Source organism: Salvelinus alpinus, chromosome 36, assembly GCF_045679555.1.
Source record: "Salvelinus alpinus chromosome 36, SLU_Salpinus.1, whole genome shotgun sequence".
In the NCBI taxonomy this organism is placed as follows: domain Eukaryota; kingdom Metazoa; phylum Chordata; class Actinopteri; order Salmoniformes; family Salmonidae; genus Salvelinus; species Salvelinus alpinus.
Genome location: NC_092121.1, coordinates 12,102,902 through 12,130,739, shown reverse-complemented (window position 1 = coordinate 12,130,739; position 27,838 = coordinate 12,102,902). Strand labels below are relative to the sequence as shown.

The 27,838-nt window shown below is 47.3% G+C and overlaps 1 protein-coding gene across 1 annotated transcript in view; it reads right to left on the bottom strand.

The window, feature by feature from the left end:
- Positions 1-20,625, bottom strand: part of LOC139565147 (neurogenic locus notch homolog protein 3-like) — a 43,479-nt gene extending 22,854 nt beyond the window's left edge. The window contains exons 1-3 of the mRNA XM_071385259.1: positions 20,343-20,625; positions 18,330-18,402; positions 148-290 (exon numbers count right to left, since the gene is read on the bottom strand). Of these exons, the coding sequence (XP_071241360.1) occupies positions 148-290; positions 18,330-18,402; positions 20,343-20,406 (280 nt within the window). The 5' untranslated portion in view covers positions 20,407-20,625. The remainder of the gene's footprint in view (positions 1-147; positions 291-18,329; positions 18,403-20,342) is intronic.
- Positions 20,626-27,838: the final 7,213 nt, after the last annotated feature.

The following is a 27,838-nucleotide window of genomic DNA, read 5'->3' as shown; positions in this document are numbered from 1 at the left end:
TAACTTGTTATAAGCATGCGTGAGCCTTCAACTGCCTCTCATCATTGTACTTGCATACTTTACATAAATGTGCACAGATCAGCCCTTTCCCACACCACTCTCTCAGTAAACACTGATCCACACGGACAGACAGACAGACAGACAGACCTCTGAACCCTCTCTGGCACACACAGGTGAATTGTGGCATTCCGTTGGCCACCTGGCTCTTGCAGGCGGCTCCGTTGAGGCATGGCGACCGGTGACAGGGGTCCAGGCTTTGGCACAGAGGGCCGATGTACCCCGGCCGACATCTGGACAGAAATACGGAACACAGCATGTTAGACCCTAGGTTAGACTGACAGACAGACTGACAGACAGACTGACAGACAGACTGACAGCAGAGCAGCAGCCCTCAGAGCTGAGCAAGTTGGGAGAGAAGTGAAACTAACTACAACTACATCAGTGTGATTTCCAGCCAAAAGCCAGGCAGGCAACCCCGTTCCCATCTCCCACCATGTTCCTGCTCCACCCCCTGACAGACAGCTTGGCAGGCACCCCTGACTCTGACTCAGACCCTGGAAGGAGCCAGTCCCCTTGGCCCTGGACTGGTGGGTTCCATTCAGTCAGAATATTTATACTGCAAGCACACACACACACACACACACACACACACACACACACACACACACACACACACACACACACACACACACACACACACACACACACACACACACACACACACACACACACACACACACACACACACACATACTATTTCTAATTCGGAAACAGATGTAAGCCATCAGTCATTGTCTTTCTCACTTGTCTGTAAAAGACAAGACATGCACTCTCCTCCATTTCCCTCTCCCTCTGTTGTTCCCAGCTGGACAGCATCACTCTCTCCATGCCAGTTCACATTCTTCCACCATTACTCCTTTTCCGCACTTCAGCTCTCACTTTTCCCCTTGTACGTTAAAACAAGCACGCCCAAAACCAGCAGCTTACAAAAGCATGTCAACAATGTCAGACCACCTGTGACATAGTTGACCTATGAGAGATGCAGACATTAGGAACCAGGACTCCACTAAGACAACAACATTTCACTGACTCTGAGAGCTGCTTTGGAACGATTGTAAAGACGAGGTGAGAAATAAATGTCTCTGCTTCCTGGGCCTCTTCCTAGTTGTTGTTTTCCAGTAACGCATCACACCATCTTGATGGACGACTAAAGCCTGAACTAAAAGTGCGCAGGTAGGGTGAGGTAAACGACAGGTTTCCTGTGGCCTACTCCAGGGGCCCCAGGGGAGGTGGAGCTCGGAGAAGCAGTACCTATTGGGGTCTGTTTGAGAGGGAGGCCAGTGTGATAGGTAGATAACCCTACATCCACCCAGGGAAAGGGAGCCCCAGTCCGGCCAAGGGATAGGGACGGGAATTGGCTCCCACTTCAAACAGGTCGTTTGAAGCTGATGACAGGGCAGTGATGGCTGGGCCCTGGCCCTCCCTCGGGGCCCGCTCTCCTCTTTCACTGTAAAATAACCCCCGGGCAGAAAACAACAATGGCTTTTCCTCTTCTTTTTTTGCAGGAGGGGGTAGATCATCTCTGTTACTTTTTGTGCTTCTTTTGTGACCTCAATCTGCTTTTCTGACTCTGCTCTCTGACTGGGGGGCCTGAGGCTAGTGCAGGGGGAGGAGGAGCTGTTCCGTAGGGGCCACTCTTCTTGTGGGTTACCAGGCCCTGTGTGCTGAATACTGAGCCGGACTGCTCTCTGTCTCTCTAATACACTGTGTTCCATTGGCTGCTCTGCTCTGCTTCCTAAAAACAAGACTGCTCAGTGTTCTGTGGCCTTTCTTTCTACCTGCCATGACAATGGCGAGACCGAGAAGCCACAGGGCTCAGCATGGAGAGGCAGGCACACCCACATGAATGTGCAGCCGTAGAAACACACACACACCGGACCTAAAATCCAGAGAAACCCAGGAAAGTCCTCCTCAGACAATTTGATTCCCCTCTACATTTTCAATGACATGCTGAAGAATTACAAGATTATTCAAGTGCGCCACTCTGATTAATTAGACAACCGGTCATTTTGAACAAAACTGCCATTACAGTAAGAACATAATGGTTCTTGGCAGTTGGGACAGTGTTGGGGCCTGGGAGAGTTATGCTCCTCTACATGGAAGAAGAGCTTGAGCAGCAATATGGAGAGAGAGAGAGAGGTCCCGCTGGCTCGCTTAGTTTCCACGGCTACTCCTCCGTGTCCCAAAGCTCCTGCAGCATAGGCCTGGCTTTCCCTATGAACCCACTCACACGCTGGGAGGTCAGATGTCAAAGATCACCAGTCTGATTGTAATGATAATGTCAGTCAGGCTGTGGAAAGGAGGGGCAGAGCTGGCCGGGGGATGTGGGTGGTTGTGGGAAGGGAAGGCAGGGGTTGGGGGGATTCTGTTGGAGAGAGAATGTCTTTGGGAGGGTATGGGTGGGGTATAGAGGGGGGTCTGGTCCAGAGAGAATGTCTTTGGGAGGGTATGGGTGGGGTATAGAGGGGGGTCTGGTCCAGAGAGAATGTCTTTGGGAGGGTATCGGTGGGGTATAGAGGGGGGTCTGGTCCAGAGTGAATGTCTTTGGGAGGGTATGGGTGGGGTATAGAGGGGGGTCTGGTCCAGAGAGAATGTCTTTGGGAGGGTATGGGTGGGGTATAGAGGGGGGTCTGGTCCAGAGAGAATGTCTTTGGGAAGGTATGGGTGGGGTATAGAAGGGGGTCTGGTCCAGAGAGAATGTCTTTGGGAGGGTATGAGTGGGTTATAGAGGGGGGTCTGGTCCAGAGAGAATGTCTTTGGGAGGGTATGGGTGGGGTATAGAGGGGGTCTGGTCCAGATAGAATGTCTTTGGGAAGGTGTGGGTGGGGTATAGAGGGGGGTCTGGTCCAGAGAGAATGTCTTTGGGAAGGTGTGGGTGGGGTATAGAAGGGGGTCTGGTCCAGAGAGAATGTCTTTGGGAGGGTGTGGGTGGGGTATAGAGGGGGTCTGGTCCAGAGAGAATGTCTTTGGGAGGGTATGGGTGGGGTATAGAGGGGGGTCTGGTCCAGAGAGAATGTCTTTGGGAAGGTATGGGTGGGGTATAGAGGGGGGTCTGGTCCAGAGAGAATGTCTTTGGGAGGGTGTGGGTGGGGTATAGAGGGGGGTCTGGTCCAGAGAGAATGTCTTTGGGAGGGTGTGGGTGGGGTATAGAAGGGGGTCTGGTCCAGAGAGAATGTCTTTGGGAGGGTGTGGGTGGGGTATAGAGGGGGGTCTGGTCCAGAGAGAATGTCTTTGGGAGGGTGTGGGTGGGGTATAGAAGGGGGTCTGGTCCAGAGAGAATGTCTTTGGGAGGGTGTGGGTGGGGTATAGAGGGGGGTCTGGTCCAGAGAGAATGTCTTTGGGAGGGTATGGGTGGGGTATAGAGGGGGGTCTGGTCCAGAGAGAATGTCTTTGGGAGGGTATGGGTGGGGTATAGAGGGGGGTCTGGTCCAGAGAGAATGTCATGTCATATTTCCTGTAATCCCTCGTCCCCTGCTCTGAAAACACTCTCTTTGAATCCCATATCCCTGTTGCCCAGGCAACCTCACAGACGAACTAGCAAGCCCTGACACCCGACCAATCACCCGCCTCAGCCCCCCAAGCCTTCGTCCCCTTAGCTATTTGTCATGGCTTGGCTGGGTTTATTTAGAAGCAAAGTAACTATGTCTGGAATCTAGGGTGTCACCCAGGAAGAAACGAGAGACGTTTGGCCGGACTGAGGAGGGGAAGGGGAACCGCTTGGAGGTTTTAAAACTAACAACACAGACTGACACTCAAACTCTTCTGAGCCCATTCTGTGCTGTGTCCATTTAAAGCGCTGAAGAAAGAACGTCAGAACAGCCATCTTTTACGGCCTGTTGTTCTGCTCTAAAGGCCTTCACAACTCTCCCGGACAGACAGACAGACAGGGAATAACTTACAGCTACTTTTAGAAACTAGCGGATGTGAGACTGTATGTGTGTGTGTTTGTCTGAGGCACAGTGAATGAGACCCGGGCAGTCACACTCAAATCTTTTTGACTTGTATTCTGTTGATACGGCAGTTAAAAGTTGAAGGGAGAGAGGAGAATCTCAACCGACGACAGTGGAGAGAGCTGCATAATGTGTGGATAATACTGACTGAGAGATGTTACAATTCAGGAAGTAAGGGTATGTAAAGTAAAAGAGTATGACTGGATTGTGAGAATAAATCAGGTGTGTGTCTGTGTGTGTCTGTGTGTGTCTGTGTGTGTGTGTGTGTGTGTGTGTGTGTGTGTGTGTGTGTGTGTGTGTGTGTGTGTGTGTGTGTGTGTGTGTGTGTGTGTGTGTGTGTGTGTGTGTGTGTGTGTGTGTGATTGAGCAGCAGCAGCGGTAGAGCAGGAGGGAATGCAGTGGAGAGATTGTTTGCTTTCCTTTAAAAACACACAGAGTCCAGCAGCCAAAACACACATTCTTTTGTCAGGGCCGTGGCCATTGTCAACATGCTACACCCGGGACACATAACTAGACCAGGGTTCTGTCAGTCTCGTGGCTGTGGAGGACGCTATTTCATCCTGCACCTGTGGTTCAGTCAGGCAGCCTTATCAGAATCTGGGAGTTCAGTTCAGACTTTTACAGCCATCTGGATTCCACCAGTGTTGTGAAAGTCCTTGTCCGTTGAGACTGCTGTAGTGTAGCCTAGCAGAGCAGTAGCTGTTGGACCTTCGACCAGAGCCAGGGGGTGTTAAGTGTTTAGTGGTAGGATGTGGAGAGAGCAGGTGTGTGTGGGGGGGGTGTTGCGCAACCTCGGTCGAGATTTACTGAGGGCTGACTCCTGACCTTTGAGGAAGAGAGTGTGCCAGAGCCAGACGAGGGGGAGGTCTGTGGGGTGCAGCGGGTAAAGCCAGGGTAATCTCCTCACGTCACAACAGATCTGAGGGTTGACGCCAGCTGCAGCCCCAGCCAGCACCATGCATCTGTCCACATCTGCCAGAGACACTCAGGCTGTCTGGTGTTGGCCCGCTCTGCCAGGGCTTTACTCTTGCTAGAACAATGGAGCTATTCTGCCTGGCTGATAGACGAGGCACGAACACCAACACACACACACAACATTACCTCACAAACACTCACATGCAATGGAGTGACTTTTTACACCTTCAACCAAAAGGGCACCAACGACAACAAAAACAATGCAAATATTCACATGGTATAATGTGCGCACACATGCAAAGAAACACCACAGTACACACCCAAACACAGGCAGGAACTTACAACCACTATAGCTGCTGGAAGAGGAGGGAGGCAGTATGGCGAGCCCATCACGGGGCTGGGGATCCACTGAGAAATGACAAAACGGGTGGCAATGAGATTGAGCTACTCCAACGTTCTACACTTTATGGGGGAGACTTCTGAACAACATCAAGGGACCCAGACAGACCTACCGCAAAGACCCATTAGTAACTCCTATGTTTTACATGTTGAAAAGCAGACCCTGTGTTCAGGCTGAGCGTGTGTTCCTCTGCAGATAAAGGAGACGTGATTTATGTGTGTGAACTAGGACACCTCCGTTCAGCCCGTGTGAGTGACAGTAACGCAGAGACACCTTTTCTGCTCTGTGGGTCATTGTGCAAGGTAACCTGAGCCCACCCTCTCAGACACAATACATCACCCAGCCTGACACAGGGGTCGCAGGCCAGCTCACCTGTGGACGTCACGCAGTAATCTGTGACACGGTTCGACACACCGCGGTCACGGCCTACAGAGCAACAAGTATGTACGAATGGCCTGATCCCCACTCAGAGGGTGACCTATTCCACAGGTATTGTGAACCAACCAAAAGCCCATACAAGACAGATGGACAATAACAATAACAATAACAGGATAGAAAGCACAGCAGGGCCACCATCTTGTCATCCCCTTCAGCAGGAAGGAAGGAATCTCCAACCTCTACACTTCTGAGAACTGTCATGGAAGTTTTATCCTTCCCTTGTTTGCGAGCTTTTGCTTTGGGAGGAATTTACGAAGGTATGGGAATTTGGTAACCTCCAACAAAAGTCCCTCTGAGGCAGTGTTCTTCCCACAGCAAAGCACAGCCCCCGTCAGCCAAACTCACACCACCATCACCACCACCACTACAATCACCATCACCACCACCACCACCACCACTACAATCACCACCACCACCATCACCACCACCATCACCACCACCACCACCACCATCACCACCACCATCACCACCACCACCACCACCATCACCACCACCATCACAACCACCACCACTACAATCACCATCATCATCACCACCACCACCATCACCACCACCACCATCCCCACCACCACCATCACCACCACCACTACAATCACCACCACCACCATCACCACCACCATCACCACCACCACCACCACCATCACCACCACCATCACCACCACCATCACCACCACCATCACAACCACCACCACTACAATCACCATCATCATCACCACCACCACCATCACCACCACCACCATCCCCACCACCACCATCACCACCACCACTACAATCACCACCACCACCATCACCACCACCACCACCACCATCACTACAATCCCCACCACCACCACCACCATCACTACAATCACCACCACCACCACCACCACCATCACCACCACCACCACCACCACCACTACAATCACCATCACCACCACCAGGAACCAGCAGCTCCATTTCTTTGTGAGAGTCCATACTGACACCACACTGCCAACAAGAAGAGATCCTCCTCCCCCAACACCCCCTCTCTCTCCCTGCTCTCCTCTTTCTCAGAGAGGAGCCAACAGGTTGGGGGTAGGGGAGAGTTCTGTGGGCCAAATAAAAGAGTTAAAGTAGTCAGAACTCCATTGTGTGAGGGGGGGGGGGTTGGAGCGGAGTGGAGGGAGGAGGGGCAGTGACCCAAACAGACAGTCTTTCAGGCCTGAGCTTACACGGACCAACAGATCTCTGTAGCCTGGCAACAGTAACCCATGGTTGGGGAGAGGGTGAGAGGTGAGGGGGGCATTTGGGAGAGACACAGGGTTCTGTGAAGACAGTTTGTAAAGTTCTGGAGAGCATACAGTATGTACAGGTAACTTAGAGTTCAGTTAGTGACAAGGTCAAACAGAATGACCATGATCAACTATAAAAGGATGTGTGTACGACACTTTCCCCGTTTAAAGTCCAACGTTTTATTGAACAATGGTGCTTGGCGACAGACAATGGAGGTATTGAAATGAGCAGAGGGAGGTTTGAGGAGAGATCCCATGGCATGAATATTAACCATGTGAACATTAAGACAATTAACCTCCTCTTAGAGAAAAGCAAATATGAATCTGAGCAGAAAAAAGCTGTCACTAAACCCTCTTAACCCTCGAGGGGACAAGAACACACGGGCCTATCGGTGTATTTCAAACTCCTGTGGCTTTGCTCGTCTCAATGCTCTTCGTAACTCCTTGTTTTCTCTGGTCAGAAGACCGCATGGACATGGTGCATTTTTGATCCTTGGCGTGACACATGTCTGCAATTGTGTAAATAAGGGCTCAGTAATGCAGTAAACACACACATTTACCTCACATTAAACTGGAACGAAGACACCGGTTCTTTAGGAGACAATGCAACACTAAAGTCGATATCTTAAGAAATACCTCAAATACCAAACTCTTTTCTTTGGGATAAAAAAACCTCCCTGAAATAGTTTGAATAGCAAAGCAGACGTGGATAACCACATCGCATGCATCCCAGGGTCGAGGTCTTCCAGAGCATTCTTCAACGTGCTCCACCACAGAACCCCACCCCACCACCTAAACTGAACCAGACTGCTGCAAAGCCTGAGAAAATAAAAGGGACTTTTTTCCAGCACAAAAGGCAACTTCAAAAATCAACTTCCTCACAGAGTTTCTCAAATGATTTCCCCATCATGAAATGACAGAACTTCCTTCGCAATATCTTGCCTGTTTCTCACTGTGCTGGTTCCAAGTTCATTCAGGAATAATGTATAGCCAGGCCTAAATGTGACTAACGATGATGAGACAGCATTTGTTCCAATCCAAAGACCAAGTTCATTTATCATACTTGGCTATTCTACTCCTCGGTGAACATTTATTTCACAATGACTTTGGGAGAGAGCAATGAATGGATTTCAATATATTCAAACAAAAGCTTTTCTGAGGACAGGCTGATGGATTAGAACGTGGAGTCCAAACCAAACAGACCAGCACAGAGCAGACCGGTTCACAGGAGAAAGGCTGTGTGATAATCAGAGTCATTGGAGGTATGTTTACAAGACAGGGACTATCTTCCACAGTGATAAGAAACCGGGGGGAGAACGCTAGGAAAAGGGCCAAAGAATGTCCGTTATCTCAAGCACTCTCACCAACAAACCGCTGGAGAACTTTAAGATGAAGGGTGAGGTCCTCACTTCTATCTCCTCTAACATCTTATAAACACCAAAACAAACACTTCGACAACGTGGGATTTGACTTGTATCTTTCTGTAACCGTGTCTGGTTTCTTTCTAAGATGGACTATGCAGAAATCGCTCCACCATTTGATGGTTGCTAAAATTCGAATAGTTCGCCAATGTGACATGTGACAATGTGACAAAACAAAACAAGTATAGTGTAGAGAATCATTGTAACGTCTAAACCGCTGTGTAATATCATTTCTATAACCAAAAATATTGTATTTTTAGCTGTTTGAAGCTGGTGTGCAAAATCGAGAGTAAAACTAAATTTAAAAGTGGGAAGCATAGAAAGAGGACACATAGAACAGATCTACTACTTCTTTGACTTGCTTTCAATGAGAATGACAGATCTTTAACTCAGATTTCTATGTGAATGTGGCCAGATCGCCCAAAATGTTAGATATTGCAGCTTTAATGCACCCTGCTGCTCGGCGGCTACATTAACACATTTCTGTGTTGTGGAAAAGTGTGCTTGCCTTTCCTCTGGTCGTCTGAGGGAAGAACCCATTCCTTCCTCTCCTCAGCTAGTCTGGGTCTGAGAGGAGAGGGAGGGGAACATGGGGAGGAATCTCAATCTGTTGGGCTCAACCTCAGTTATTCCAATTACATGTCTCTTTAGAAGCCGTAGTCTCCCAGCAGAAAGAGAAACAAGCAGGGGATGAGACATCAGAGGAAGGCCTGTCCCTATCTAAGCACGAGATTTAGACATATAGGGACTGAAGCATAATATAGTAATAATATAGGACTTCATCGCATATTTTCTTCCTCTTTGGGCAACACAATAATGGACAGTCTGACAATGATTATCTAGCTCAGTTGAGTGTCTGTGTCTGTGTGTCTCTGTCTCTGAGTGCTGTGTGTCTCTGTCTGTGTGTCTCTGTGTCTGTGTCTGTGTGTCTCTGTCTCTGAGTGCTGTGTGTCTCTGTCTGTGTGTCTCTGTCTCTGAGTGCTGTGTGTCTCTGTCTGTGTGTCTCTGTCTCTGAGTGCTGTGTGTCTCTGTCTGTGTGTCTCTGTCTCTGAGTGCTGTGTGTCTCTGTCTGTGTGTCTCTGTGACTGAGTGCTGTGTGTCTCTGTCTCTGAGTGCTGTGTGTCTCTGTCTGTGTGTCTCTGTCTGTGTGTCTGTGTGTCTCTGTCTGTGTGTCTGTGTGTCTCTGTCTGTGTGTCTCTGTGTCTGAGTGCTGTGTGTGTCTGTGTCTGAGTGCTGTGTGTCTCTGTCTGTGTGTCTCTGTCTGTGTGTCTGTGTGTCTCTGTCTGTGTGTCTCTGTGTCTGAGTGCTGTGTGTCTCTGTCTGTGTGTCTGTGTGTCTGTGTCTGTGTGTCTCTGTGTCTGAGTGCTGTGTGTCTCTGTGTCTCTGTGTCTGAGTGCTGTGTGTCTCTGTCTGTGTGTCTCTGTGTCTGAGTGCTGTGTGTCTCTGTCTGTGTGTCTCTGTGTCTGTGTCTGTGTGTCTCTGTGTCTGAGTGCTGTGTGTCTCTGTGTCTCTGTGTCTGAGTGCTGTGTGTCTCTGTCTGTGTGTCTCTGTGTCTGTGTCTGTGTGTCTCTGTGTCTGAGTGCTGTGTGTCTCTGTATCTGTGTCTCTGTGTCTGAGTGCTGTGTGTCTCTGTCTGTGTGTCTCTGTGTCTGTGTCTGTGTGTCTCTGTGTCTGAGTGCTGTGTGTCTCTGTGTCTCTGTGTCTGAGTGCTGTGTGTCTCTGTCTGTGTGTCTCTGTGTCTGAGTGCTGTGTGTCTCTGTCTGTGTGTCTCTGTGTCTGTGTCTGTGTGTCTCTGTGACTGAGTGCTGTGTGTCTCTGTCTGTGTGTCTCTGTGTCTGAGTGCTGTGTGTCTCTGTCTGTGTGTCTCTGTGTCTGTGTCTGTGTGTCTCTGTGTCTGAGTGCTGTGTGTCTCTGTATCTGTGTCTCTGTGTCTGAGTGCTGTGTGTCTCTGTGTCTCTGTGTCTGTGTGTCTCTGTCTGTGTGTCTCTGTGTCTGTGTGTCTCTGTGTCTGTGTGTCTCTGTGTCTGTGTGTCTCTGTGTCTGAGTGCTGTGTGTCTCTGTCTCTGTGTCTCTGTGTCTGAGTGCTGTGTGTCTCTGTGTCTGAGTGCTGTGTCTGTGTGTCTCTGTCTCTGTGTCTCTGTGTCTGAGTGCTGTGTGTCTCTGTCTCTGTGTCTCTGTGTCTGTGTGTCTGTGTCTCTCTGTGTCTGTGTCTGTGTGTCTCTGTGTCTGTGTCTCTCTGTGTCTGTGTCTGTGTGTCTCTGTGTCTGAGTGCTGTGTCTGTGTGTCTGTGTCTCTGTGTCTGAGTGCTGTGTGTCTGAGTCCTGTGTGTCTGAGTCCTGTGTGTCTGAGTGCTGTGTGTCTGAGTCCTGTGTGTCTGAGTCCTGTGTGTCTGAGTCCTGTGTGTCTGAGTGCTGTGTGTCTGAGTGCTGTGTGCGTGTGAGTCAGTGTTTGTTCTTAGTAGAGATCCCAAACACAAAACATGAAGGGTTCACATGAGAGAAACAAGCAGGCAAGTTGTACCACAGTCCCTGACGATGAGTTGTGGCAGTAACATGATTGCGTAGTGGACGTTGTTGGTGGTATTGTGGTCAGTGTGGATGGAGGGCTCAAGGAGGAGGAGGGCAGAGAGCAGAGAGCAGTGAGTAAGCTGCTTTAAGCTGCACAGACAGTCAGGATGTGTGTATGACAGCGGGTCAGAAGGCACCACTTCCTCTGATAGGGCCTGGGAACCACAGCTCCCAGTTCTCCTCCAGCCCCCATGATCCAGGAGCAGTGGGGACAACCCCCCTTCTACCCGCTACCTCCTCTCTCTGCTCAGACCCAACCACCGCTGTCTCAGATAAATACTGTTCATCTTCCCTTAGATATGCAACCACCTCAAATCTTATCTACAGGTCCAACAAGCTGAATCCACAGGTTCCTTCAAGTCGGGAAGAGACCACTGACTCCTTGGTAGTGAATCTCAATTGTGTTTACGTGATTCCATGGATCCTCTCTCATGGATGCGTTTTGAGGAGGTGAGGGAAGAGGATGCAAGGAATCAAGAAACCCAATTGAGATTCACCCATGGAGTCAGCGGTCTCCTCCTGACATGACGGATTGGGGATGGCTCAATCTGCCTGTCAACCAGACATGAGTGATCTGTGGTTCCCTCCTGCTGCATGTTGGCGTGAGAGAACCTAATTGTCTATCTATCCCACCAGTCATTCCAAACATGCCGTTTTAAATGAGAGCCTGTGGTCATGGTGTTTGAATCATTCCTGAGATGACTGCAGGGCTGAACGGGCTGGAGGTGAGCAGGACAACACAATGAGAGGAGCAGCAGAGGGGAAAGGAAAGGAGGAATCTTACTAAGCATTCCTCTCTAATCCAGCGTGAAGACGCCAGAGAAAATACTACTAGCCCCAAGGTGTTCCGGGCAAAGCCAACAGGACTAACTAACTGTGTTGTCTGCCTGCTTCGCGCTGCCTGTCACTGTGTGACTGCCCACTGGGATTTTATTGTTGTTGCTGAATCAACATTGTTTTCACGGCATCGCAGCAAAACAAAATCAATGTGATGATGTTAAAACAACGTGGAAAACTGATTGGATTTGCAAAAAGTCATCGCCGTAAAGGAATTCATTTTCTTTTTTTGTATCTAAATCCAATGACATGGTGCCATTTTTTGTTGATTTCATGTTGAATTCATGTTAGTTGACAACTCAACCAAATGTACATCAAAATTGTTGTTGAAATGACGTCTGTGCCCAGTGGGTGGGGATGTGTGTACATCTCTCTTTCAAGGTGAACTGGCTCTGTACAGGGGTACTGTACAAGATTACATCTCAGGGACGGGTAACTTTAATGGGGGTGGGGGTCACAAAAAGCTGAACTCGTCTGCATACCCACATCCATACCCACATATGCAACCTTTTGGGGGGCCTAAGCGAAATTTGAAGTTTTAGAGTTAATTTCCTGCAATTCTACTCATTTTGTCATAGGGCGGAGAGAAATGTTTGCAGTTTTTAATATGATATCTGACTGAGATTGACTAATAAAATCAATTGGGGCTGCACGGTCGGTAATTTGACCGTGATTAATACAAGTTTAGATAGTCTTACGGCCAGCTAACTTACAATCTAAAAAATGTTTGCTGACCAGGGCTAATTGAGAGACCGCCAGTGACCCATCCAAATCAAATCCCTGGTCTATCTGGTTTGGATCCAAATGACAATAATCACATTCAACAAAACCTGATGCCTTTTTCATGAGGAAACTCAGAATTCTGCTCAGGTCTTTCTTTCCTCATGGCAACTGAAAATAAAGCAAACATTAACACATTAAACCATAAAACTACACAGAGACCCTACTACACAGAGACCCCAGGACACAGAGACCCCAGGACACAGAGACCCCAGGACACAGAGAGCCTAGGACACAGAGACCCTAGGACACAGAGACCCTACTACACAGAGACCCTAGGACACAGAGACCCTAGGACACAGAGACCCTACTACACAGAGACCCTAGGACACAGAGACCCTAGGACACAGAGACCCTAGGACACAGATACCCTACTACACAGAGCTCCTAGGACACAGAGACCCTACTACATAGATACCCTACTACACAGAGACCCCTAGGACAGAGACCCTACTACACAGAGCTCCTACTACACAGATATCCTACTACACAGAGACCCTAGGACAGAGACCCTACTACACAGAGCTCCTAGGACACAGATACCCTACTACACAGAGCTCCTAGGACACAGAGACCCTAGGACACAGAGCTCCTACTACACAGATATCCTACTACACAGAGACCCTAGGACAGAGACCCTACTACACAGAGCTCCTAGGACACAGATACCCTACTACACAGAGCTCCTAGGACACAGAGACCCTAGGACACAGAGACCCTACTACACAGAGACCCTAGGACACAGAGACCCTACTACACAGAGCTCCTACTACACAGATACCCTACTACACAGATACCCTACTACACAGAGACTCTACACACACACACATACACACACACACACACACACACACACACACACACACACACACACACACACACACACACACACACACACACACACACACACACACACACACACACACACACACACACACACAGGCTGAAGTGGCTGTTCCCTATCAAACTGAAAAACTGTCCGTCGTTCATCATGTCCTAAGAGGCCGGGAGCTTCCATGGAGGTCATTAAAACACAACACTTACAATTTATAGACCTTACTCTGCTACTGAGGTCACATCACAGCTATTAATAACACACAGAGAGACACTGTTTCCATCCCTCCACGGCCTGGCCTCAGACAGACAGACAGACAGACAGACAGACAGACAGACAGACAGACAGACAGACAGACAGACAGACAGACAGACAGACAGACAGACAGACAGACAGACAGACAGACAGACAGACAGACAGACAGACAGACAGACAGACAGACAGAGAGAGAGAGAGAGAGAGAGAGAGAGAGAGAGAGAGAGAGAGAGAGAGAGAGAGAGAGAGAGAGAGAAAAACCTATCTTTGAGAGACACAACACACAGAGGATAGATAAACCGTTGGAGGAGCTGGGGGAAAACACACAGAGACAAAGAGCGTTCATCCCCAATAGCAGTGAGAGAGAAAAGGAGCATGTTCAGAGAAGAGGAGGCCTGTGGGCTGGTCCGCCGGCCGGCTCCACTCCTCCACACACGAGCCCGTCTCTCCCAGCATGCGGCCAGCAGGCCTCTCAATGGCAGCACCTGGCCCTCCGCTTGCTCCCCCTTTGTCAAAGATCTGACTTCACCGGATTACCATCACAACATGCACCAGCTGTCCCCCCCCCCCCCAATTCTTCCAGCTGGATCCACTCTGAACGACACCCTCTCAATCTGCCTAATTATCTCCGGCACTCCAGCGGCCCCTCCGTTGCACATTCCATCTACACAGACATACGGGGCAGGGCAGGGCAGAGGGGACCCGTGGCCCTTCAACTGACTGCTCACCTAGAGGGCCACTCTCTCTGTGATACTCAACCTCTTCACCATCAAGTGCACCACACGTCTGTCTGTCTGTCTCTGGGCTTTGTGCTCCCTTGGCCTTGTGTTCAACTATGGGATTCAGAGAGACAGAATGAGGGACAGAGAGAACAACAATGTTCTGTCCAATGATGTGTGTATGTTTTGTACTTCCCCCAACCATCCAGGATGTTGATGTAAGCAGGCGCATCAAGAGAAGAGAATAGCCAAGACTGTAAATATGACACAACAGGGAGTATCATGCCCTGAAGCCAATGTACTGGATCCAATATACTGTTATCATGACTCAGAGATGAAGAACAAATCACTTGGATCGCTGTGGTGTGTGTTACAGGTGCATCAGCATAGTAGTCCCTCCCAGGCCAGACCAGCCAACCCCTACACCTATCAGAAGTGACCCGTCATGCTGGCTCAGTGAGACGGTGGAACAGGTTCCAGAAGGATTACTCCTGTAATCTGCTATCCACTACACGTCTGAGACCCTGCTCGTTCACCTTAGACAGGGCCACAGCAGTGAACCATGAGGGGGCCAGACAGACAGGGCCACAGCAGTGAACCATGAGGGGGCCACAGACAGGGCCACAGCAGTGAACCATGAGGGGGGCAGACAGACAGGGCCACAGCAGTGAACCATGAGGGGGCCACAGACAGGGCCACAGCAGTGAACCATGAGGGGGCCACAGACAGGGCCACAGCAGTGAACCATGAGGGGGCCAGACAGACAGGGCCACAGCAGTGAACCATGAAGGGGACAGACTGACAGGGCCACAGCAGTGAGCCATGAGGGGGCCAGACAGACAGTGCCACAGCAGTGAACCATGAGGGGGCCAGACAGACAGGGCCACAGCAGTGAACCATGAGGGGGACAGACAGACAGGGCCACAGCAGTGAGCCATGAGGGGGCCAGACAGACAGGGCCACAGCAGTGAGCCATGAGGGGGCCAGACAGACAGGGCCACAGCAGTGAACCATGAGGGGGACAGACAGACAGGGCCACAGCAGTGAGCCATGAGGGGGCCAGACAGACAGGGCCACAGCAGTGAGCCATGAGGGGGCCAGACAGACAGGGCCACAGCAGTGAACCATGAGGGGGCCAGACAGACAGGGCCACAGCAGTGAACCACGAGAGGACCAGACTGACAGGGCCACAGCAGTGAGCCATGAGGGGGCCAGACAGACAGGGCTACAGCAGTGAACCATGAGGGGGACAGACAGACAGGGCCACAGCAGTGAACCATGAGGGGGCCAGACAGACAGGGCCACAGCAGTGAACCATGAGGGGGACAGACAGACAGGGCCACAGCAGTGAACCATGAGGGGGCCAGACAGACAGGGCTAACAGGAAGGGAACAAAGCTTCATGGTTCTGGCATGCTTAGAGCAGAGTTTAGTATCATGTCTTTATGTTTGCCAACCAGACAGAGGATACATTGGTATCTGGGACAGTAACAATGACAATAAAAAAGATAGAACATTACTGTCACCTGAGAACATAATACCCATGTTGCACAACTTCAGAGAAGGACCTGATCAACAGCTTCTGCTCTGAAACATCAGGTAGGAAAATCCACAGGTTGATTTCAAACAGAGAGCTAATGGCTAGTTTGCCCTCAGTGATTTTCAGGTAAAATCTCACGTGTCTCACCAGCTCTCTACAATTTCTTCCTAAAGCTACCACTTTTATCTCTATCTGCTATTTCTCTCTCTCTCTCCATTCCTCCCTCACTCTCCTGTGCCCTTTCCTTTTCTCACCCTCTCCCCAGCTCTCAGCTCTCCTGACGGTGCCAGGTTACAGTCAGGTATCTGGGGGAAGAAAGGATCTTTTCTGTTGTTGTGGTTCTCCAGTTACACTGGGATCCCAGGGGATGGGGTGAGCTGGGTCCTCCAGTCGCCTCAGTCTAGGACTGGTTTGACCACTCTGCTCCCCCGTTGTCCGGGCCGAGGCTACGCTGCCTGCCCCGGTCATGGCCCTGCCGTGGACGTGTTACCATTTTGTGTGGTACGGCATTTAGATTTCCTATTGGGAATCTCTTCTATGTACCGCTGTTGACACTGACCCAGAGGGGTGATTACGCATGAATGATTAGCCCTCCACGCCCCATACATATAGACACACAGCGCCAAAAAGCTGAGGAACACAAAGCATGAACACACTACACGCGCTCTGAAAGGCAAACACTAACCCAGAGACGTGACGCCATTAAAGTTGGGAGATGAATGAACGTGCTTGGTCCAACTTCAAGGGTTTAACTATGTACAATACTACAGTATTGACCAGGAGAAGGTTGAAGCACAGGCTAGTTGGTAGCAGAGTTATGTAACGACTCTGAGAAGACTTCTGCTCCAGAAAGTCTGACCAGTTTGAAAACAGAAGAGAGCTCATCTCACAAAGAACAGTTTGAGGAGCTATTAACACAATTACACATTTACCCACCGCATTCCCTGCCTTGGGTAATGATTTGACAACTATATGGTCGTTTGTTGGTTACTGGCTGTACGTGCGTTTACACAGACGCTGCCTGCAACTTGTATACCTTTATGCAGTGTCTGATCTTTTACAATGGTCATGTTCTCAGACAGGTCAGAACTGGGATGTAAGTAATGAAATGAGACGGCAGTGTGGAATGTTCCAAGCAAGCAGCAACTACAGCGTAGACTACTCTGGTGGAATCAGTGGTCAATCCCTAGCCTACATAGGGATCTACTGTATAGCCTGGTTGAGAAACTCTACTGAGCATTGGAATGATGGTGGTGACGTCAAATAGCCTTTAGCCCAACTGTAGCATGAAGGTGAGGGTCTTGTCACCAACCAAGTCCTAAAGACTACTGTAGTGGAGGGAAGCTGCCTGTCAGCCAACCTCATCAGACAAAAGTCAAAACCAAAGGAGCCAAGTATTATTGTTCCATCCAATCCTCAGCTCTGGTCCAACTTCAAACACTAATGTATTATAGGCTCTGGTTTGCCCAACGGTAAAAAGCCTAATGCCCCCCTCGTCATCATCACACGGTATTTATCCTAACTACAGATTGTTTCCCACGTACCCCCTCGCCTATTGGAAAAACAAAGACCCCTAATCACTGTGAATGAGTGTGAGAGCTCACACAGAAACTGTCCAAATCAGGCGGGAAAGTAAAAACAGCAGCCCCTGGCTCTCTCACGATAACAACCATGTTGCTCTCGCTCTGACGGACTGGAACACGACCTCACCGATATAGAAACCGTGGGAAACTCTCAAAATGAATTCTGCGGGTTACGAAACAATCCATCGAATTGCGTATAAGGAACACCTTAGTCATGCTATGACCACTTTAATAGTGTAATTTATGTTTCACAAAGCTCTTCATCTTCAACAGGTGCAACGGCAAGTGAACGGTGTGTCACCAGCCAAACAAGTCCAGGCTGGAACACTCCATTCAACCTGTCTCGTATGTATCCATGCATTGTTCATTACACACATTACACCCCAAGTAGTGGTCCGATTGCAGACGGAAACATTTAAATAAACGTGTCAAATGTTCACCGTAAACACTTGCCATTGTCCACACTGTATCGATAACCACCCAGCACTTGGCTGAGTTCCAGTCCATTGTGAGCGCGGTGCAGCTCTAGTAGTTTGCAACGCAATGATTTACTAACCAACACTAAATAACACAAGTTCTGCATACTGATACAAATGACTAAACTATGCCTACTTGAACCGTTTCTACCCCATAACTCCTCAACTAATCCTGATAGCCTACTCATAGGTCTGGGCCTATACTGTTTTCAGAGTTCCTCCTCATCATGTCACCATTGGGAACAATGTAGGCCTGCAGTGATTTCGTACATGTGTGATCCATAAAACATGATGTTGCACTTACATGCATCGTGAGAGTGAGTCTATGCACGTTCCTCCATTGTCACAAGGTCTGTATTTATCCACGCAGCGGAATCCTGTGGAGAGGAAGGAGAGATGAAGGTAGTCCGACCCATGGTGATCAGGCCCTTTTCTCAGGGCAGGTTTGAAATATTAATTTCATCCAGACATTTGATAGAGCAGACTATATCATTTGTGGGAGGAGAAGTGCACATGGAGGAACATTCTATTTTTTATAATCAAATTACACTTATCCGCGGTTCAGAATCAATCATTCCAATATACAGGTAAGCCATGTGCTGGATTTCAAACATGTTGCTCTTGGCTAGACAGTTCCATTTTCCCACTCGTTAAAATGACACTTTATGGACACACCCGTTTACATGGGTACGCGTATGTTTACTTTCTTGCAAGATCTGATAGCGTTATCTGCGACTGAATGCAGATGCATGCTGTGATGGGTGTAGACAGGGAAACGAGATAGGATTCCTTTTATTTTACATAGATTCAAAATCGCTTTAGTAATAATAGGTTTGATATGGTAATTATTGACTATGTGGGATAACTATAAGATTATCTGCCAACCCGTTTCGTTGAGGGTAGGCATAGCCTATAAGCCAATGAATGGTTTCCATAATTTGTTTAATTACAGTGTAATGTAGCCGACTCAAGTTGATTAATGTTCAGGGTTATTGCAAGATAATTAATTAATTCAGAGTTCAACGATGAGCTTCCCTGTATACAACCAATCAAATTTTGCTACCATAAACTTTTATTTTACTGCCAACAAAATAGACCTATAGGTTACTTTCTCAACAGTAGGCCTAGTTCAAAGGATTTTCGCGCACAAACAGATCTGGAACTCACCTATCAAACATCCATCCAAAAGGTTTGTGAGCCATATGTGGGAGTTTATTACACAGCATAGACAGATACATTACCTTTTTTAAATCACGTTATTATATTCTAGCACTCATCCCATCCCCCACAGCAACAAAGTTCAATTGTTAAAAGCTCTTTGTTCAGATAAGGAGGGGGTAAAGTTGGCTCATCACCCCCCTTCACTCATAAAAAAATCTCACCTTATACCCCCACGAACGAAGATAATAGACTTGAATGAAATAGGGAAAATACTTATCTCCTACTAGACATAAATATCGAATTCCGTTTTTATGTGAGTAAACGGTGCTTCTAGCCTACCACTTGTGGACGAATGCCCGAAGTAACTTTCTTTCAATTGTTACATTCCGGGTTCCGTTCTTGCGGGCTTGCTTGCACAGCGCTGCCAGCGGCACTCCATACTATCGCTTGTAATTATTTTCTCACAGTGGCGATCAGCCTCGCAAAGTTACCCACAGAGACGCATACCAATCCCACAGAGACAAGCTGATTCTTTGCTGTTATCGGGTGCAATCTGTAAACAAAAATCTCACCCATACAATAGAAGATACAACATTTGTATCAACCTCCACAAAACACCTCCCAACTTCCTTCCATTGAATACATTGGGCTTTATCACTAAAAACACTGCTAGAAGATAGAAGCACTTCAGGGGGCAAATCTTCCAGGATAGAATCCTCCTTGTTCACTACCAGTCTACAAAGAACATTATGCAAATACAAAGTTTCGTAGCCTATTACTGTAGGCTATACAAAAACGAATGCTTGTTATCTAGTTATTAACCCGTTATGATAGCCTTCGTAGGTGTTATATTAACCTGTCAGAAATCGAACTTCGAACGCTACTAACAACCAACCATGCTTTTGTAAATTAAATGCTTAAAACAAAATCTTTGTAGCCTAGACTAGAGATCAGCTAGCATATTGTCTGGCATGTGCTTCAATCTGATGCCATTTAAATTGCGCAGCGCACAAAATGTAACGTTAACAATTTGTGAAGGGGGAAAAAACGGAAAAAGCTAGAATTTGTCCAGACTTGTCTGCTAGCCAAATTTAGAAAGCTCACATACACATTCATTGTAATTTATGTGACTGTCAAATAAATAAATTGTCCTTACCTTCGCAATTATGGACCAAGAATAAAATTGGTAAAAATATCCAAACTTTATAATTCCCCCCCATCTCGGTGGAAATTTGTCCCAACTTCTCTTTGAAGTGTTAACTTAGCAGTAATACATCCTTTGAGTTCACCGAGAGATAAAAGTTCCAAGAGGCAGTGTCTGGGATCTTCAAAAAGTTCATTAATCAACTAAAAGTAAAAACGGCGTATAAATCGTATAGGTCCTATCGCGTATTAGCATTCGCAGCTCGGACACGGCTGCTGTGCGTCTCCTCCTGGAACTTTTGAAAAACTATTTTTTCTTCTCAGCATGAAGTCTGCGCTGGGAAACAACTTGGTATTACTCCGCCCTCCTTTTCTCCCCCTTTCCACTTGCAGTAACGGGTTACACTCCGCTCAAGACAAATAGTCCGCAAGCCACCCCTCAATGGACCGGGTAAAGTGTTTTTTGTATGGCATTAGCAACATTTAGGGAGAGCCCAGTCTTGTTGTCTTTCAAGAGTATGACATATAACGGTACCATTGAGGTATCTTATCTCTCACTTGAAAATAATTTCAAAGAAACAGTAAATTATCTAATTAATATGACAGCACGTTAAGACATACATACAGTCAGTTTATACTGGCACTTCATATAGCGTTTTATCAGCATTGTAATCGATCTGTAATAGCCAATCTAGAGTAGACTTACCAAAACAAATCTTTGCCATTACTACTTGATATGATCTGATATTATCAACTTGATAATAATAGATAACAATCTTTGTAGAATAACATAATGTTTACAGTAGAGTGTGATGGACTACTGTTTTCCTGACAATGCGCCTCTTGTTATCCTGACAGGAGTGTGTCTGGGTGCTACTTGTTTGTTTGTTTGTGTGTTTACACTTGATGCTTTGCAGATAAGGCTGTGAATCGTGTTTACATGATGAAAATGAGAGCAGACATCCCTGTTACCACCCTTTATACTGCTACTGTCAGGGATACAGGCCTCTCTTTCTCTCAGCCTGCCTCTCCAGTGTCCACAGCCCTATGTCAGTGGACTCATTTTATACAGCCGCTGTATAGTGCCTCGGTTGTTCTGTGTGCTCAGAGCGGAGCCGGTCGCTTACAGAGACAATAAGCGTGATTTGAATGAGAAAAGGAGTCCGGCATTATGACACAGTTTCTCTCCGCGGGGGACTGAGGTGAAGGGGGGCAGTAGCATACTGACATTCTGCTCCTGGCCTTGAATAAATTAACAAGCGCTAGATAGGGGGTGTGAATGTAGCAGAGCTCGTTTGGAGTGGAGTTCGTTACAGCCAGTGACGTCACTCTATAGGGGTAATTGAAAAGAGCTTGTTAGGGCCCACCAGACACCTGCCTCTTTTGGCACCGACCCTCTAAAACTTGTGTTCTGCTGTAACCATCCCAGTCAATAGCCGGATTCAGCAGCGAATACAATGGTTGATGATGTACACATGGTGGGTGGATGAGTTCATTTCTTCACCAGCACCACCAAATCATTTTGATGTTCTCACACTCATATAGCCACTGGATGCAAACTCACTCTCAACCAAGACTCTCTGACTATGTGTGAGTGTCTCCATATGTTTGCGAAAGACAGATGTAGAGAAGAAGAGAAGTTGCGAGTGTGTGTGATCGGGTGAGTTTGTGTATCTCACCTGGCTGGCTACAGTTTCGTCTTGCAGCCGCAGGGCTTGTGGTATAACCTCTCCATACGGGTCATGGCAGGATCCCATCTGTGTTGAGAGTCCTTTCCAGCTGGAGGACTTCCCAGAGAGGGTTTTCTCCCTGTGTGCTGTAAGACAGAGAGTCTGTTAGGGGAGTCTATAATCACCCAGGAACTCCATGTCTGACTGTGACCGCCTTATTATCCCTGATGACTTTCACAATAGAGGTCAAAATGGGCAGTTGACCAATCCCAGCTGCAACCTCATCATATGCTCATATATCTCAGTAGAAATTGCTGTTGGAGATGTTATATTTGGAGGTAATGGACCACTGAGAGGGCATAACCCAGCACCACAAAGTAGTTTGGGGATACTTTTGTTTGTATGTGTGTTCTGGTATTTCCGATTTATGCACGGCACTGGCCTGGCACGCCCTGCACTTATATCTCTGTCATATCACTGAGTGAAAAAGTGTGTGAGTGTGTGTGTGTTTCCCTGTGCTTACAGCTTGCAGGCTGTTTGGCTCTGTTCCATAGAGGTTGTTCTACTCTGACAGTGCTTTGACAACAGAGGTGTTACCGATCAGTCACGTCACTAAATGTGACAGAGTAATGGTGGTACAGGCTTGGAAACCTGTAAACTCTCACTATTCATTTTTTTACTGCTGTAAATACAGTGTAACAATACAGTGTAACAATTGACAATATTCTTGTAACACTGTACTTACTGTAAAACAATAATTACACTGTTATAACAACTCTGTAGTTAAGTGTTACGGTGTGTACGTGTGTAAGGTAATCCAATAAGCATCACAGACACAGGCTTGCCAGTGTAGAGCCTTGACACTATTTGAGGTTGTTTTGTCACATAAACTGAAATTAGGCGAACCAACCAGGAAATGGTGGAGCGATATCTGCATATTGCATCTTTTTGGATAATGGATCACAGCCCAGTTAGTTGGATTTTGGAGCACACAGTGGGACCAGAGTGGGACAGCAGACGGAGTAGTGTGATCAAAAGGATAGTTATTTACAGTGTTGTAGGTCTACAGTCCAAAAGTGATGTTGAGGATATTTACAAATGTACAGTCCAGGAACATTTAAAAAAATGGTTGTAGTAGTAGGTTTTAAGTTGACAAAAAAGACAGGTTACAAGGATCCAAAGAAGGCTAGGCCTACTTACTGTAACAACCAAACACTGTAACAACAGCATGTTGTCTATACACCACCAACATCAGGTGAAAAAGCGCATATGGCTTAAATAGCCTGAAAGCAGAAATGATCATAGTATGCCTTAACGCCGAGTTATCCATTCATGATCTTCTTAAATAAATAAACATCAGGTGAAACACCCTTCCAACTCATGAAATACCCACTACCCCACTTTGACCCTATCTGCTCCTGCACCATGCCAACGGTCTGTAACTCTTCTGAAGTCAAATGTCATATACCCACATACCTCTCTGCAGCTGCCACCACAACATCTATGTTCTGTGATTTACGTTCCATTTCTGCGGTACAGTTGATAACCATTGCTATGAACTCTAAGAAGCCAACCTTACTGAAGCATATATCACTCGTTGGCCTATCCGTGTGCTGGCACTGATCTACTACTCACTACTCTGACTCTAGCCACCTCAACCTGCCTCTCACGCATCGGACACTTCCGATCCCCAGCTACATGGGCAACCCTACAGTTGACGCATACAACTTTATCAAAACTACACAATCCTCTGTCCATTGCCCTCCTGCACACTTCCCACATCTTAGAATCTCCCTCCTACACACTGCTGTGACATGACCATAAACGTTGTACCTGAAACAGAGCAGTGGATTCGCCACAAAAGCTCAAACAGGATATATCCTAACATGACTTTGTCGGGTAAAGACTCAGGCTCAAAACTCGGAAGGACTGACAGTGACTCCTCTGTTTCACCACGCTCACCATGGTGTCTGTGTTGCACCAAATGGCAGGCATCACAAATACCAGGAATATTCAACTTCAATTGCTCCACCTCCACACTTACCGCTTCCCCAGAAATCACTCCTTTCAATGTTGCCCTGTTCCTAAGAGCAAAGCACGAAACAGATCTTGACCCAAGCTGCGTGACATGGAGCACCTGCTCCCTCTGTACAGAAGAAACACAAGCAAATATCACAAGTCCACTTCAGGTTACCTTCATGGATTCTAATGCACCCAACTCATTTCCCACCCATCCTGAAACCACAAATGGATCTGCCAAAAGGCAAGGGTCCACTTTCTCCAAAGATGTCACTCCTATTGAACTAGATTATTTTGTATTTTGTCCAACGATGTCAAGCTCTTCACCACACCTTCCACCTCACTTAACTCGCCCTCATTCACTTCAATTTCTCCTCTAGAACTCAGTCTGGCTCATGGCTCACTCTGTTTGATACCAATCATCCTCAACACCCCATAATTTTTATTCCCTTCTTCCTCAGATTCAAATCCATCTTCTGCTTTCCTCATTCTCTTCAACCACCTCTTCCTCTTTTTCCCTTCCTTTCCTCCTCAGAAATCCACATTTCTGTGTCCCTGTCCCAATATTCCTCTTCTCCCGACTTTGCTTGCAGCCCGGTGGCATCCTGATGTAAGTCCATCTCATAATCGTCCTGTTCAACTCTTCTCCGGGCGCCGACATTTTGAGAGCATGAGCCTTACAGCAACCAAACTCGTTCTCCTGACGTGTCTCCTCTTCGTCGTACCGCAGTATCGGTGCGTCCGAGATGTTACATTGGGCTGCGTTCACGTGCTAGTCGGAACTAGGAAACTCGGAAATGTCCGACTTGCACGTGTATAACTCCAAACAGTTATCAAGTCTTACATTTCTGAGTTTCCTAGTTCCGACTAGCACGTGAACATGGCAGATGAGTATGACACGTCATAGTCATCATTGTCATCTCGAATGCACTGATACCGGTGCAGGTTTGACCTTGCCTGAGGACCAGATGGTGAACTTCTAAATACACTGTCTGGAACATGAGTGTTTGATTCTGGAAATGGTCCTCTACAAGCCAGAATGTTGAAAAGAATGATATTTGAACTTGTCCATGGTGTTGGTCCTTCAACTACTCGAAATTTGAGACAAAATATCCACAGGAAAGTATTGTTGACCCAAGTTTTTAGAGCACAGGTACTGAAGTTGAAATTTGTTTCACCTGGCACATGCGCAAAACCATGTAAACATCTCCAAGACTTCGGTTCATATGCATGGGGGCCTAGTCTTTTCTTCACCCTGCAGGCCCAGAGGCCTGCCTTAAACCCCGTAATGTGTGGGAGTAATACCAGGTTCATCGGATCTTAACCCAGGAAATAGGAACACAATCACATCAAATTCTGGTTTGACGTATTTTCTCTCATCAGTGGAAGAGCCAGCCCCAGCTCTTCACCTCTGGAAACGTGAACTCTCCCTGATTGTTTGGAGAAATAAAGAGAACACCGTGACCAGACTACATTTACATTTTACATTTAAGTCATTTAGCAGACGCTCTTATCCAGAGCGACTTACAAATTGGTGGTGGTGAGTGTGTAGTGTACTGTGGTGTTGTTTTGGCTGTGCACAGCAACAATGGTTTGTTTGTGTGATGCGTTTTTTGGGACTAGATGAATTTAGAACTTCATGTTGATTCTGTAGCCTACATTACTGCACATAGTTTCACATACATAAACATGCGTGTGGGTGCGCACACGCACACACACACACACACACACACACACACACACACACACACACACACACACACACACACACACACACACACACACACACACACACACACACACACACACACACACACACACACACAAACACAAACACAAACAGAGAGAGGGAACTTAATGTTTGTTTGTGTTCGGGACAGAGAGTGTGAGAGAGGAAAAGGCTGGTGACAGAGTTCTCGCAGGACTCCGAGGGGATCTCACATCAGATAAACAACACTGACAGCAGTCAGGATTTATAACCCCTGGCCACTGATGGGAACCCAGTAACACTCCCTGTATTACCCTTTGAACCCTCACTCACTAGGAGACAGCAATGCACTGAGGAATTCTACAGATATGTAGATCTGTGTCTCTATTAACAGTCTACATATAGTACATACTGTATTGACATGAAGGACATACATCAAATTACCCTCACCCCTATGGCATTCAGCAATTCTCTGAGGAATTATTTCGATGATATAGATCTATCTGTCCCTATTAAAATGATATACTTACACTAAAGACATACAAGGGCTTGGCTATTCAAAGTAGCTTTTTGTAAGATCTTGTTGACATTTCCCTACGTATACTTAGTTGTATGTTCAGCTGTACTAACTAGTCCAAGGTATACTATTCCAAATCTGATTACCATGAGTAACCTACAGTATGTGCTTCTGTGCTATTGTGACGCAACACCGGCCTGGCCTGCATGCTAGTCTGCTTTTATCCATTCAGCAGCGCATTAGAATGATACTGTATGTTCTGTTTACCGAGAGGAGAGGGAAAGCTTGAGGTTAAAGCCACTTAGTGAGGAGGACCACCCTGGTGTGTGTGTAGGTGTGTGTGTAAAGAGAGAGTGAAGCTGCCTGCATAACCTCCCCCCACCTCGCACCCAGACCCCAGGGGAGAACGTTGATACCCTGCAGGGGTCACGTTGATACCCTGCAGGGGTCACTTGGACAAACATAACAGACACACTGACCACTAAGATATATCTAACGAGATACAGTTTTGTTTTGAAGCCCTAGTCTGGAGTCTGTTTCTTCCCACTGGCAGTCTGTAGGCTAATCACTACTATGTACTGTAGCAGCAGGTAGCCTAGCGATTAAGAGCATTGTGCCAGTAACCCAAAGGTTGCTGGTTAGAATCCCCAAGCCGACATGATGATAAATCTGTCAATGTGCCCTTGAGCAAGGCACTCAACCCTAATTGCTCCTAAATTGCTATGGATAAGAGTGTCTGCTAAATGACTAAAATGTCAATGTACTGTAGACAGTGGTGCAACACAGTAAGACTGTAGGGAGAAAAATGCTGTTGGGGATGTCATCAAAACAATTGCCCTGTATTGTGCCCTGTACTAACCTAACATGCCTCATATGATAGGAAGGGAAGGTGAGTTTGTAACATGCAGTATGACCTGAGAGAACTAATGCTAAAACGGACTGTGGCAAGCCCCTGTGCTGTGAGTGAGTGCTCTTCTAGCCTAGTCTAGTGGCCTTTGAGATCTAAGCAAGCCTATCCTGCTCTGTGATGTCAGGCTGTTTGGATTGAGTGAGGGGAGGTGATGACTTTACCACCCAGACCAGGCTGATTTATGTGGGAAAAGCCCTCAGAGCGCCTGTTGAGTGTGGAGAGGATTAGAGCCCCCTCCACACAACCCCGTCACGGCCAATCAGCAACTCTGACCCCCTACAGACAGACGTCACGGCCAATCAAAACGCAACATTCAGGTCTGCTGTCTTTATTAGCTTCTTATAGCTCCTCCCAGTTCCTTTATGATCTTATGATCTCTCTATCATCAGGCTCTGTAGGTTGAATCCATTTGTATGCTTTACGTGTCGGCCATGGAATTGTAATTAAGTACATATGCGATAGATCCCTCTATTGATTAAGTGTGTGTTATGTCCGGGTGGAGAATCAAAAAGCGGCTTACAGTCTTGTAAAATTGACAACTTTGACTGTTAAAATAATGTTTGTGGTTTGGAGGGGAATGTGATCTATTCCAACCATATCTATTGTTGACACATTGACTTATTATTGTGGTGTTGTGTTCTTATCATTAAATAAAGTTTGTTCTACAAGTAGTGCAAGAACACAC